At 59.6% G+C, this 13,274-nt stretch overlaps 4 protein-coding genes across 17 annotated transcripts in view; 3 read left to right on the forward strand and 1 right to left on the reverse strand.

The window, feature by feature from the left end:
• The window catches only part of IP6K1 (inositol hexakisphosphate kinase 1), a 60,507-nt gene extending 56,460 nt beyond the window's left edge, over positions 1–4,047 (forward strand). For both annotated transcript variants that reach the window (XM_027038738.2, XM_053219370.1), the window contains exons 5-6: positions 61–236; positions 592–4,047. In XM_027038738.2, coding sequence (XP_026894539.1) covers positions 61–236; positions 592–1,125 — 710 coding nt within the window. In that variant the 3' untranslated portion in view covers positions 1,126–4,047. The remainder of the gene's footprint in view (positions 1–60; positions 237–591) is intronic.
• Positions 4,048–4,339: 292 nt separating this feature from the next.
• Positions 4,340–6,896, forward strand: GMPPB (GDP-mannose pyrophosphorylase B). Of its 2 annotated transcripts, none has more exons than XM_053219372.1 (10): positions 4,340–4,478; positions 4,640–4,773; positions 4,888–4,968; positions 5,060–5,108; positions 5,243–5,385; positions 5,601–5,759; positions 5,846–5,924; positions 5,999–6,126; positions 6,253–6,435; positions 6,518–6,896. In XM_053219372.1, exons 2-10 carry the CDS (start codon positions 4,645–4,647, stop codon positions 6,647–6,649), a joined length of 1,083 nt encoding a protein of 360 aa, XP_053075347.1. In that variant the 5' UTR covers positions 4,340–4,478; positions 4,640–4,644; the 3' UTR covers positions 6,650–6,896. The 2 variants fall into 2 exon arrangements, with proteins under 2 accessions (XP_053075347.1, XP_053075346.1); XM_053219371.1 differs by having other exon boundaries at positions 4,384–4,523.
• Positions 6,866–13,274, reverse strand: part of RNF123 (ring finger protein 123) — a 31,041-nt gene continuing 24,632 nt past the window's right edge. For 6 of the 11 annotated variants that reach the window (XM_053219357.1, XM_053219359.1, XM_053219354.1 and 3 more), the window contains exons 32-37: positions 12,214–12,353; positions 11,926–12,114; positions 11,758–11,833; positions 11,462–11,546; positions 7,740–7,882; positions 6,866–7,590 (exon numbers count right to left, since the gene is read on the reverse strand). In XM_053219357.1, the coding sequence (XP_053075332.1) occupies positions 7,085–7,590; positions 7,740–7,882; positions 11,462–11,546; positions 11,758–11,833; positions 11,926–12,114; positions 12,214–12,353 (1,139 nt within the window). In that variant the 3' untranslated portion in view covers positions 6,866–7,084. Of the gene's footprint in view, positions 7,628–7,739; positions 7,883–11,461; positions 11,547–11,757; positions 11,834–11,925; positions 12,115–12,213; positions 12,354–13,274 lie in introns of all 11 variants that reach the window. The other 5 variants (XM_027038729.2, XM_053219361.1, XM_053219360.1 and 2 more) reach the window with 4 other exon arrangements.
• Positions 7,877–11,016, forward strand: AMIGO3 (adhesion molecule with Ig like domain 3). 2 transcript variants are annotated; one of them, XM_053219369.1, is made up of 2 exons: positions 7,877–8,539; positions 8,711–11,016. In XM_053219369.1, the coding sequence occupies exons 1-2, from the start codon at positions 8,502–8,504 to the stop codon at positions 10,122–10,124; spliced, it is 1,452 nt and encodes a 483-aa protein (XP_053075344.1). In that variant the 5' UTR covers positions 7,877–8,501; the 3' UTR covers positions 10,125–11,016. The 2 variants fall into 2 exon arrangements, with proteins under 2 accessions (XP_053075344.1, XP_014932554.2); XM_015077068.3 differs by having other exon boundaries at positions 7,877–11,013.

A 13,274-nucleotide genomic window follows, 5' to 3' on the forward strand; every position in this document is an offset into this window, starting at 1 on the left:
GTGGTTTCATGGTTGGGGCTGATGGTGAGTGTGGCTGTTACTCTCCTTGACGTGGTCCAGAGTTCCTCTTGCTTGAGAACGTGGTGCACCACTTCAAGTACCCCTGTGTTCTGGACCTGAAGATGGGCACCCGGCAGCATGGTGATGATGCATCAGCTGAGAAGGCGGCCCGGCAGATGAGGAAGTGCGAGCAGAGTACGTCAGCCACACTGGGTGTCAGGGTCTGTGGCATGCAGGTGAGTTGCCCTGGTGAGAGCCTAGCTGCTGCCGCCCACGTGTTTGGGTTTGCACATGTGCCTGCCTGCTATCCATGCCAGGTGTCCTCCGGGCCCACAGTGGTCCAGAATCTCCTCCGAGAGGGTGAGTGCCCCATGGGATGCTGAGTGCATCCTTATAGGTATGTTCCCTGAGCCCTCTCGGCCTTACCTGATGACCTTTGGGCTCCAGACACAGAGCCACTGTGAGAGCCTGTTGCCTTGACATTGGGACGATTAAGGCTGGTCAGAAGTACTTTTGACAGTGCCTGCCCAGGGCACTATACGGTCATCAGACCTTTCTGGTGCTCACCCCCTCTGTCTCCTGGGCTTTCAGGTATACCAGCTGGACACAGGACACTACCTCTGCAGGAACAAGTACTATGGCCGTGGGCTCTCCATTGAAGGCTTCCGCAACGCCCTCTATCAGTACCTGCACAATGGCCTGGACCTGAGGCGTGACCTTTTTGAGCCCATCCTGAGCAAACTGCGGGGCCTGAAAGCTGTGTTGGAGCGGCAGGCATCCTACCGCTTCTATTCCAGCTCCCTGCTTGTCATCTACGATGGCAGGGAGTGCCGGGCAGAGTCCTTCCTGGACCGCCGGGCCGAGATGCGTCTCAAGCACCTGGATACTGGGCTCCCTGAGGTGGCGCCACCCTGTGGCCCTAGCACCAGCCCCAGTAGCACCAGCCCTGAGGCCGGCCCCTCCTCTCCACCCAAGGTGGATGTCCGCATGATCGACTTTGCACATAGCACGTTCAAGGGCTTCCGGGATGACCCCACCGTGCATGATGGGCCAGACCGAGGCTATGTGTTCGGCCTGGAGAACCTCATCAGCATCATGGAACAGATGCGGGAGGAGAACCAGTAGGCCCCGCCCTGGGCCCCCGGAACCCCTTCCTCTCCACCCGCAGGCAGGGACCATTGCTCTGACTGAACTCGCCGTGAGGACACACAGACTTGCTTTTAAAGGGTTATATTTCTCTTTGGTGTAAACTAAAAGAAATGTTTTTAGCTGTAGCCTGGAATCCATATATATAAAGTGAAGGAGGGCACAACACACATCCTCACAGCCAGGCTTCTTTAGCTCTACAGTTCTGACTGCTGTGTCTAGGCTGACTTAGGAAGGAAGAGGTGCCCTTGGTGGATGGGCTTGGCAGCAGGGACAGGGTGCCCTTGGACGTTGGTTTCTCTGGCCTAGGTCTTTGGGGTCTGTGGCTATAGGGCCCTGCAGGTTTTAGGGTGAAGCACTGGACTGGTGCAGGGTCCCTCTGTGCTCACTCATCCTTTGTTCCTCAGAAGTAGAGGATTGGGTGCCCAGCTCTTGGGGACTTTCTAGTCTGGTGGTGCGGGCATCAGCCAGTGCTTTAACAGATGCCCCCAGGATACCACAGGGCCAATTGCACATAGCTGGACCCGTCCTTCTCAGTTCTGACCTTGGCGTGAGGCTAGATTCATGAAGCTGTGCTGAAGCCAGCTTTTGACAGAGAGTAGGCCATGGGACTCCCAGGCACTCTTTGGCACTTGAGCCTGCTACTCTTCCTGCCTGCACACCCCAGCCAGCCTTTCTCACCAAGATCCCTTGCCTGAAGAGGCTACCCCTTCCTGCCCCACTGAAGGGGTCCCTGCTGTATTTACCAAGGAGAGTTAATGTCCCAGCAGGCTCCAGGGCCTCTGGTGGCTCTGGCCCAGACAGTATTTGCAGTTCTTGGGCTATGGGTGGGAGTCCTCTTCCTCTAGCTTGGGCAGCTGTGCTGCCTCTGGATGGGCTGCCCGTCCCAGGGCTCAAGGGCTGTGGTCCGCTCAGGGTGTCACCTTTCCCCAGGCTAAGCTCAAGGCAGCAGCCCATTGTAAGGAGCTCCAGTCGTGGGAGGGAGAGCTTTTTTTAAGCTTGTCTTCTCATAGGGACATTGTTTGGGCCCTGGGTGCAGGTGCCCAGATTCTGCTAATGAGTTTTGTCTTATCATTCCTGGGATCCATCAGTCTGTCCATTTCTCCATCTGCCAGCCCTTGTTACTTGGGATCTTTCCCCTGGGCTGTAGCCTTGTTTATTAGTAAATATTGATTTCCATCATGCTTTCCTCAGCAAAATAGTCTTTTCCATTTCTGAGGTGAGCTTTGGCCCTTGTGCCTGTTGTCAGCAGGTGCTACCTTTAAGAACTGGTAGCAGATGAATTGTATGAGGTATTTCCCTGCTGGCCCAGCACCTTGTCTGTAGGCCTGGAGTGTGGCCCTGCTCAACAGTGTGGTACAGTGAAGGCCCAAGGGGCAACCCTTCTTGTGGTTTCAGTAATTTTTGCCGCCAGCCCTTAATGGCACAGAGACCTGCCACCTCTAACATGTGGCCAGGAGGTGACACGGCACTCAGCCATTGCCATGGTTAGTGCCCTCACCTCTGGGCCTAGGGCCGCTGTCATTGTCACTTTTGGCATGGCCCTTGTTTGGGCATTAAAGGTAAGCCTGCCAGTCTGTATATGAGAAGCCTTGATAACTGGTGGACTACTTTCCTAGTCCTTAGAGATGCAGCCTCACACATTTTAAACGGGCTCCTTGATGGATCCCATCTCTCTCGGCCCTCTGATCCTGGTGCCAGTGGTGGGCAGGTTCCCATTCCTTGGGGCTGGGAGGGACAACTTGCCTGTTTCTGGTCAATAATGACCATCTTTCTTGTACCATTCTGTGGCTTCAGCCATAGGAGTAGTAGCTCTTCATTAGTGCAGACCGTCGTTTCCTGGCAGGGCAAAGGCCAAGACAGAGTCAGGGGCTGCTTGGGACTCCCTTCAGTTGAAACTCTCCAGCCTGGGGATGTGCTGTGCCGCCTCAGTTCCTGTATTTGGGGGAGCAGATGCTGCCCCATTCTCTTCGTAGTGAGAGAGCTATACCTACTTATCTTCAGTGTTTTCCTGGCACTAAAAAGAGCAGAAGGGTCTGGGATTTGCTGCTTCTCCATTAGGGCAGGACCCCTCTTTTCAGCACTTTTGACACTGGGGGGACCCAGCTCTGTTACCTGGTGGGTGTTGGGCTTGTGTGTGCACACATGCTCTCTCTCTCTGCCTCTACTCTCTCCCTGGTCCTTGCCAGAGAGCCCTGTCCCTGCCTTCCCAAACCCCAACTTGGGACCAAAGTACAACGCGGGATCATGGGTTGGGGCGCTCAAGTGACCCCCCTCTATAGTGCTTACTTGGGCCAAGTCAACACCAGCCCCCTGGGCTAGGGGGGGTGGGGTGGGACCGGTGGTGCTTAACGAGGAAGGGGACCAGTGTAGCAACTTGCAGGAGACCCCACCTCTCCCTCCCCTCACATTGGGGCCTGTGCAGTGGGTGTGGGGATTTCCCCAGGGGCCAAAGCCCTGGGCTAATTCAGTAGCCGCTGCTCACTCGCGCACATCTGGCCACGTGCACGCCCCCTAGATGCAGATTGCTTGGAACTTTAAAGCTGTTCAATTTGGTTTTGTTTGTGCTGATTTAAAAAAATGTTTTGAGAAAAATTGGAGCACCCTGGGAAGGACGTAGTTCCTTTGCTTCTCGGGGCACCGTAAGGCCTCGTCTCTAGGAATCGTTCTTTGCTCCACTTTCCTGGAAGCTGCCTAAACCTGCCCAAGCTGCCCCAGGTCTGCACCCTCTTCCACTCTCGGCTCCGCCCACGGCTGGGCCACTGCGTCTCCTTGGGACCTTGCGTGCGGGGGAGGGGTGCTCGGGCCTTGGGCCCGGCGGCCCCTTTCTGTACACCTAGCGCTGCCCGCCCCGCTTGTGTCTGAGGTCGTGTATGTCAAAATAAAGCCGCTAGAAACTGAGCTGTGTCCGCGTCTTTGCAGTCCCGCGGCTCCCGGGAGGCAGGTCCAACCCCGTTGCCCCGCGTCCCTCCGCCGAGTCCCACGAGCCGCTGCGCCGGGGCGGGGCCGGAAACGGCCGCGCGGCAGCGGACCCCGGCACCCGTCGGCGAGAGAGCCTCGCCCTTGGCGCCAGTTCCGCCTTTGGATCCGCCAATAGGCAGCTGACCCGCAGACCCCGTCCCGGTCCCCATGGCAGCTCGGCGTGCTCGGGCTCTCATTGGCTACGTCTGCCAGAACGCCGCGCCCCGGCGCTCCGACGTCGGCGTCCGTGCCACGTATACGGCAGCCGATTGGCCGGCTCGGGCCAACGTCACCCCCCCGCCTAGGTCCGGCCTGAGTTCCGGGCCAGCAGCTCTCCGTCTGGCGTCGCTTCTTTCTGTGTGCGGTCCCCGGTAGGCGTCAGGGCGGACTGGGCGGCCAAGGCAGAGCCAGAGTGGGTCAGTCTGGCAGGTGAAGGGCTCGGGCTGCGGCGGGAGTTCGCGGCAGGGCTCGGCCGGGCGGGCCGGGCCGCGGACGCTTCGGAGTCAGGGACTCACTCTCCGGCCGCCCGCAGGCGCGATGAAGGCACTGATCTTGGTGGGCGGCTATGGGACGCGTCTGCGGCCGCTGACGCTGAGCATCCCGAAGCCACTGGTGGATTTCTGCAATAAGCCCATCTTGCTGCACCAAGTGGAGGCGCTGGCCGCGGTAAGACCCGGGGTCGGTGTCGTGGTGGGACCTGGCGGGACGAGGGACTAGATCGTGAATGCCCGTGCCTTCTGGCTGAGACCTTCTGTCGGCCGGCGCTGTTTTGTCCAACAGGCAGGCGTAGACCACGTGATTTTGGCGGTGAGCTACATGTCTCAGGTGCTGGAGAAGGAAATGAAGGCGCAGGAGCAGAGGGTGAGGCTCGGACTCTTGACCTTTTTCTTTGCTCCCCGCGCAACCACCCATCCTGTTGGGAGGAACCTGACAGGCGGCTTATCCCTTTCAGCTGGGAATCCGAATCTCCATGTCTCACGAAGAAGAGCCTTTAGGCACAGGTCAGTAAAGACAGGAAGGTTCCTTTGGGGTTTAGGGTCTGAGAAGGGGGAGACTCAGCGTGGATGGGGTATGCTGAGCCTGGTTCCAAAGGTTCAAACCCCTAGAAAGATGGTGACCTGCACCTCTCTCCTAGCTGGGCCCTTGGCACTGGCCCGTGACTTGCTCTCTGAGACTGCAGATCCTTTCTTCGTTCTCAACAGTGATGTGATCTGCGATTTCCCCTTCCAAGCCATGGTGCAGTTCCACCGGCACCATGGCCAGGAGGGCTCCATCCTGGTAAGGGATCAGGTCTTTCTTCTCTGACACTCCTGCCCCGATGCCCAGTCTCTTCCAGTCTGCGGCCCTTAACTATCTGCTTGTGTTGTGGGTGCAGGGCTGTGCAGTATGTGTCTTTAAGCATTTGGGGCACAGCCCCGGAGATTTAGGACAGTATGCATAGCATATCAAGGCTCAGGCACACTGGATTGGGCCTGAGGTCCCCCTCTACTCAGGTGACCAAAGTGGAGGAACCCTCTAAGTATGGTGTGGTGGTATGTGAGGCTGACACAGGCCGCATTCACCGGTTCGTGGAGAAGCCGCAGGTGTTTGTGTCCAACAAGATCAACGCAGGCATGTACGTTCTGAACCCTGCAGTGCTGCGGCGCATCCAGGTGTGTAGAAGCCAGCTGCTGGGTGGGCTGGGGCAGGGCAGGCCCCCACCCCCCTGACCCTGCTCACGAGTTGCCCACTCCCACAGCTGCAACCTACATCCATTGAGAAGGAGATCTTTCCTGTCATGGCCACGGAGGGGCAGCTATATGCCATGGAGCTGCAGGGTGAGGCAGGGAGGCCACAGGCTGGGGGTGGGGTGTGGCTGGGCTGAGCCCCCTGATGCATTTCCTCCCAACAGGCTTCTGGATGGACATAGGGCAGCCCAAGGATTTTCTCACTGGCATGTGCCTCTTCCTACAGTCCCTGCGACAGAAGCAGCCTGAGCAACTGTGCTCAGGCCCTGGCATTGTGGGCAATGTGCTGGTGGTAAGGCCCCTGCCCAGCCCATCGTAAACCCACGTCCTCCCCGAACTCCCCACCCCCACCCCCTCCACCCCCCGACTTCATCTCGGGAGACAAGTGATTCACTTGTATTTCCCTCATTGTCCTTAGGACCCAAGTGCCCGCATTGGCCAGAACTGCAGCATCGGCCCCAACGTGAGTCTGGGTCCTGGCGTGGTAGTGGAGGATGGTGTGTGCATCCGGCGATGCACAGTGCTGCGAGACGCCCACATCCGATCCCACTCCTGGCTCGAGTCCTGCATTGTGGGCTGGCGCTGCCGCGTGGGCCAGTGGGTAAGCCTGTGGGCTGGGCCAGATGGGGAGAGGGGCAGGGAATGTGCCTGCCTTGCTGACCAGGCCTGCCCCCTCCCTCGAGGTGCGCATGGAGAACGTGACAGTGCTGGGTGAGGACGTCATAGTTAACGACGAGCTCTACCTCAACGGGGCCAGTGTGCTGCCCCACAAGTCTATTGGCGAGTCGGTGCCGGAACCACGCATCATCATGTGAGGGGATACCATGGGGCTGGCTGAATCTCCATTTCCCTACTGGCATGGGGAGCTCTGGCTTGACACATCAAAAGGCCCTGGACTCGCCGTTATCTCAGAGGACTAGACAAGGCTGAAGCTGTTGGACACCTGCCCTCTCTTGTGGACATAATCTGGCAGGATCCTTGCTGGGCATCCTCTACAAAGCCTACTCCCTCAAGAAGGTCCGGGCCAGGGCTGTATGGAATAATAATTTAATGTTCACTGTGGCCCTGACTGAAAGTCAAGCTCAGGCACAATTAGGACACGGCTGGGTTCCCGCCAATGAGGTTACACTCAGACAAAGAGGTTGGACATGGCGGGGATGGGGGAGGACATGGGGAATAGGGCAAGAGGAGCTCATAAATAGGGCCCAACCTGGGTCTGAGTTCAAGGGTGGAGGCTGCTGCTGTGTGGGTTAGGCTGCCGAGGAAGTGGTACTGGTACTGGCTGCCTTCTCCCAGTCCTCTACAGACACGATGGTGGCTTTGCAGAAGAAGCAATCCTTGTTGTTCATCAGATGCTGGTTGATGCAGGCTCTACAACGGGAGGAGGAGGAGGGTCTGTGTATCCCTGCTGCTTCCCCAGCCCCCTGCACCAATGGGGCCCACTTACTTGCAGGACTTGTGGCCACAGGGCTGGAACACGGCAGAAATGGGGTGAGCATAGCAGATGGGGCAGAGATCCTCCTCGCTGGTGGGCTGCAGAGTGCAGGGTGGGCTGGGGTCAGATACCCAGACAAGGACACATGCCACACGTGTGTGGTATGCACATTTGTGCTAACGTGTGTTTGGGTGGTGTGGACGTGTGTGCAGTGGCTCCCACTCACCAGGGAGGCAGCTGCTGCCTGGGCCGACGCAGAAGTCAGGTGTGCCAGCATCTGTTCCACCTGGGCCAGCTCCTCAACGCTGATGTAATCTGTGTCTGGGGGTTGGTGGCAGTTGTCAGACCCAACGTGGCCCTAGGACCCAGTGCCTCTTAAATACCACAACTTGGGAATTTGCTCTTCTGGAGACTTCTCACCTAGGCCAGTCCCGGATCCCTCTTCCCTGACCCACCCCTGGCCCACTCACAGCTCTGTAGGGAGAAGCGCTTCCGGTCAGGGGCAGGCGGGACAGTGCCAGGGGCAGGAGGCTCTGGCTGCCCCAGGAGATAGCATATAGAGCGGAGCTGGAAGCAGGGATCAGCCAGGAGCACTGACGTGGCTCTTTCTGTCCTGGGTGGGAGAGGGTGCAAGGGTAGTCAGAAGGTTGGGCCTATCTGAAAACGATACCTATTGGGGGGGGGGGGGGACAATTCAGCCCACCTGAATTGCCTCTGTCCCACCTCATCTCCCTGCTGCTCACACTGCCACACCCCCTACCCTCCCCGCCCAGTGCTGGGTTCCAGTAAGAACCATACAGCCCTTGTACCAGTTTAAATGGGTGACTAGCAGATACTGAAACCCTACCTACCCCCTAATATACACTAACTCCAAAGAAAACAAATAAATAGCACTAGCAGCTTAAAGGTGTGCCTCCCAGGTTTCCCTGCTACTATTCCCGGGAAGACAGGCACCGGGGAAAGCCATAGGCTAAGAACAGACTGGGATATCAGAGACGGACTCGCGCCCCCTCTGGCGGCCACCCTGGGACCTAGGTCGAGGTTGGGGGGGGGAGGGGGTGCCCCACCCCCTCCGGCCTGGGGCCAATGGGAGGCCGAGGCCCCGCCCTCCTCCAGGAGAGTATTTAGAAGCCGATCGGGGAAGCACCCGGAGAGCTGGGGAAGCCGGAGGAGGGAGTGCAGAGTGGAGCTCGGCCCCAAGTCCCGACCTGGACCCCGGGAAGCAGGGGCGGATGGCGTGTGGGGTGGAGCCCACATCCAGCAGAAGTGGGTGAGTCCTGGAGCCGCGCCCCACACAGAACTGCCCCATTCCACCCCCGGCAGTCACCACCATGGCCTGGCTGGTGCTGCTGGGCGCACTGCTGTGCATGCCGCGCGTCGGGGTGGGCAGTCTGGGCTCAGAGGGCTTTTTGCCCTCTGCACCCCATAACTGCCCCTACAGATGTGTGTGCGCCGCTGACCTGCTGAGCTGCGCGGGCCTGGGGTTGCAGGACGTGCCGGCTGCGTTGCCTGCCGCTGCTGCGGACCTCGACCTGAGCCACAACGCGCTCCAGCGCCTCCGCCCCGGCTGGCTGGCGCCACTCTCCCGGCTGCGCGCCCTGCGCCTAGGCCACAACGAACTGGACGTGCTAGGTCACGGAGTCTTCACCAACGCCAGCGGCCTGCGGCTACTCGATTTATCATCTAACGCGCTGCGGGCGCTTGGCCGCCACGACCTCGAAGGGTTGGGGGCGCTGGAGAGGCTGCTTCTGTTCAATAACCGCTTAGCGCACTTGGATGAGCACGCCTTCCATGGCCTGGGCGCACTCAGCCGCCTCTACCTGGGCTGCAACGAACTCTCCTCCTTCTCTTTTGACCACCTGCACGGTCTGGGCACGACCCACCTACGTACTCTGGATCTCTCCTCCAACCGCCTGGGACGCATCCCAGTACCTGACCTGGCTGCACTGCCAGCCTTTCTTAAGAACGGCCTTTACCTGCACAACAATCCATTACCCTGTGACTGCCGTCTCTACCACCTGCTGCAGCGCTGGCATCAGCGGGGCCTAAGCGCTGTGAGTGACTTTGCCCGAGAGTACATGTGCCTGGCCTTCAAGGTACCCACATCCCGTGTGCGCTTCTTTGAGCACAGCCGTGTCTTTGAGAATTGCTCAGCTGTCCTGGCTCAGGGCCTAGAGCAGCCCGAAGTGCAGCTGCACGTGCAGATGGGTCGGTCCCTGAGGCTGCACTGCAACACCAGTGCCCCAGCTGTGCGCATCGCCTGGGTGTCACCACAGCACGAGCTGCTGGTGGCACCAGGATCCCGAGATGGCAGCATCGCAGTGCTGGCTGATGGCAGCTTGGCCATCAGCAATGTGCAGCCACAGCACGAGGGGGTCTTTGTGTGCCTGGCAGCCGGGCCCCGCCTGCATCACAACCAGACGCACGAGTACAACGTGAGCGTGCATTTCCCACACCCTGAGCCCGAGGCTTTCAACACAGGCTTCACCACCCTGCTGGGCTGCGCTGTGGGCCTGGTGCTCGTGCTGCTCTACCTTTTTGCGCCACCCTGCCCGGGCTGCCGCCGCTGCTACCGTCGCACCTGCCACTGCCGCCGCTGGCCCCGGGCACCCAGCCCCCTCCAGGAGCTGAGCGCACAGTCCTCAGTGCTCAGCACACCACCGGATGTGCCCAGCCGCAAAGCCAGTGTCCACAAGCATGTGGTCTTTCTGGAGCCGGGCAGGAGGGGCCTCAATGGGCGTGTGCAGCTGGCAGTAGCCGAGGACTTTGATCTCTACAATCCTGTGGGCCTGCGGCTCAAGGCTGGCTCTGAGTCTGCTAGCTCCACAGGCTCTGAAGGTCTGGTGATGACCTAGGCTGCCCTGGGCCCAGAGCCAGGCCACTTGCCACCCGCTGCTCGCCCTGCTCCCTGCTGCCGCCCTGACAACTGCCAGATGCTGGTGGGAGCGCTGGGCTTGGTCCTCCAGCCTCCTGCACAGCCTTGACCTCAACCACAGCAGCCCCACTCACTAATGGAGGGGCTGGGCGCCCCACCCTCTCTCCTGCTCTGCTCTAACACAGGGCCCAAAGGCCCTAGACCCTAGCAGGACCTACTGGTGCCCACACGTCCCACGAGGACTGGAACTGGGGCCATCTGGAAGAGCCCTTGCCTGAGAGCCCTAGGTACACCACCTCAGAGGCCGAGGCAGCTACCAAGCCGTGGTGAAGTACTGAAGCATAACCATCTTCCCCTTCCCAAGGGGACAGGAAGAGAGTGGGCCCACAGGGGAAGAGGAGAAGGGCTCCAAAGGAAGACCTAGGCCCCCACCCAGGGTGGAAGGAGGAAACATGCACCAACATCCAACCTACTTCAAGCTCCACAACTCCATGCAGTCTGCTGGGCAGGAAGGAAACAGGTGGGGCTCCTCAAGAGACCCCCAGGGGGCCTGGCCTGAGCATCAGCCAGAGTGGCCCTGCTCCCTCTGGTCAGGGGCAGCCACAGACCACTCTGAGAGCACAGCCTCTCCCATGGGCTCACAAGACAGCAGTAAGGGGCAACATGGCCTGTGCCCCCAGCTTTTTAGCAGTAAAAAGCCCGAGCATGGCCAAGATGGGAGGGCCTAGCCGGAACTTGCTGTCCCTCGAGGGTAGAAGCCTCTTAAGGTCTGGCACTGATCTTGGTCTAATGGCTGAGGCAGTGCCCTGGTCTCATATGCTCTTACCACCCACCACAGGGAGGCAGGGAAGGGGGCGGGGGGCCTGGGAACCCCTCCTGCGTAGGTGCTGAGCTGGGGGCTCCTACAAGTCCTGGATCCAGTTGTTCATGGAGTTCCTTAATAAAGGTGGTACACGCTCATCACCAGAGCCTTCGTGAACACAAGTATCAGTGTGTGCGCTCAGCCCCCCTTCCCAGCAGTGCTGTGCTGGATGTTGCAGGAGAGCACCCCGCCCATGCCCGAGGTATAACCACAAGCCAGTGGCTATGCCCATGCGGCTCGGCTGTTCTGCTGGGGTCCCCGATTCTCCTACTCAGAGCTACTGCTGCTACCACCTGTTTAGGCAGTTTGTACCTCATGACCTCCCCCTGGCCTCAACGCCTGATGCTGAGGTCCATTTTAGAGATGAAGAAACGGCGGGCGGCAGGGAGACCCTGCCTGGTGCACTCCCCATCAGCCATGCCAGCTCCCATGGGGCCCTGGTGCCTAACACTTACCCCGACGCCGGGCCATGCACCAGGAGCCGCACCAGGATGCCTGTCACAGCCACCAGAATGGGATAGTGGTCCACGCTCTCCAGGCCTGAAGGGAAAGGAGGGATCCAGGGATCCTGGAGAGGGATCCAGGCCTCCTGGCTAGTGCGAGCCCCCCTGTCCTCCCCACAGAAGGGCGACCTAAGGCTGAGGGTACCAAGCCTGCCTGTCCCAATGCAGAATGGACAATCAGGCGTCACAACTCCTAGCAGAGGAACCAAGGCTTGTGCTATGTTGGGTTCAGGGCACTGGGTCCTCACCAGGCAGCCGCAGGGTGACCACGCGGTCAAACAGGTTCCTCTCGGCCGTCACCCGGTTCAGCACCTGGTTCAGCAGCTGTGAGGGCAGGAGCCCATTGGTGGAGTGGATGGGTGGGCTCACCACCGGGGGGTCCCCAGGGGCCCTCCTCCCTGCCCAGATGGACACACCTGTGCGAGACGCCGCAGCAGCATCTCAGAGGTAGGCCGGGCCCAGTCCAGGAATATCTCAGGCACCAGCGTGATGGTCATCTCCAAGACACGCAGCAGGCTGACCGAGAGGTCAAAGCAGGTGGCACACACCTTGAGCTGCCGGCTGTCCACAAAGTTCCGCTCTAGGCGCTCGGCAGCCTGTTGGATCTGAGCCACCAGCAGGTGGGCAGTCAGTGGCCTGGCCACACTGCAGTTCATGCCTGGTCCTCTGCAACACCACAGCCCATGCGACCCACTGTGACCCACCTCCTGGATCATGCCAATGAACTCAGAGAAGGCCCAGTTGAGCTGGTTGAGGACGCTGTTGAGGAAGCTGGGTGCCACATCAGGACCCTCCCGCAGTAGGTCTGCCATGTGCTGCTGAAGCAGGGTGGAGGGGCAGGGCTCTGCAGGGGCATTGACACGGTGGCATCACTGGGGACTCTGGTCTGTGGTTCCTGCCTGTCTACCTCTGTCCTGACTTGTTGGGCCATTGGTGTAAGGACAAAAAGATGACTCCCTGAGGATGCTCCGGTCATGAAGGCAGGGAAGACAGGGTACAGTGCTGCCTGGGGGTTAGGGCTAAATCTGTCCCTCCTCCTGCTGGCAAGCCACAGGCTGAAGTTATTCCTGGCCCCACACCATCCCTTTGGCCTAGAGCAACCCCCCAGCCATAGCCTGCCCCCAAAGAAGTCCTCAGCTGCATGCCCCTCAGAGAGGGCTAGACCCAGACAGGGCGACCTAGGCCTCTCCTCATTCATTTCAAGACCAGCATCCCCGAGACGTACTGTGTCAGAGCCCTGCCGTCCTCTACTCTCCTCTGCTGCCCTTGGCCTGGCCTTGGCATATGTCCGAGGTGGTGGGTGCCAAGTCTGGGCTGACGGGGAGCGGTAACCAGAGCCCTTAAGCCACAGCCGGGCTGGACACCACCCCCCACCCCGTGCAAATCAATAGTTCCTACAGCCAGCAGGATGAGTATCTAGTCCCACTGCCACTCTAACTGCAGCTCAGTTCCACCCGCTGGTGCATCCAAGAAAACCGGCAAGGACTTGATGAGTGACTTCACACAAGGCACTCAGTCTCTGGGGACCCTTTTGTGCAAAAACCCTGCCCATGAAGGCAGAAAGACATCACGTAGGCCTAGGAAAACCACCAAGTGGGGTGAGTGCAGAGTATGGCAGGCAGACTGCAAGGCAGAAAACCCAGGACCCAGGAGGGGCCTAGGTAAAGGTCCTTAGGCTCACAGGGCTTTGCTGGGCCATCCATGGCCCCTGGAGAGACAGTACAACCTCTGCCCCCAACCAAATTCCCCTTCCTCTTGGGAACGC

This window comes from Acinonyx jubatus, chromosome A2 (genome assembly GCF_027475565.1).
Source record: "Acinonyx jubatus isolate Ajub_Pintada_27869175 chromosome A2, VMU_Ajub_asm_v1.0, whole genome shotgun sequence".
Classification (NCBI taxonomy): domain Eukaryota; kingdom Metazoa; phylum Chordata; class Mammalia; order Carnivora; family Felidae; genus Acinonyx; species Acinonyx jubatus.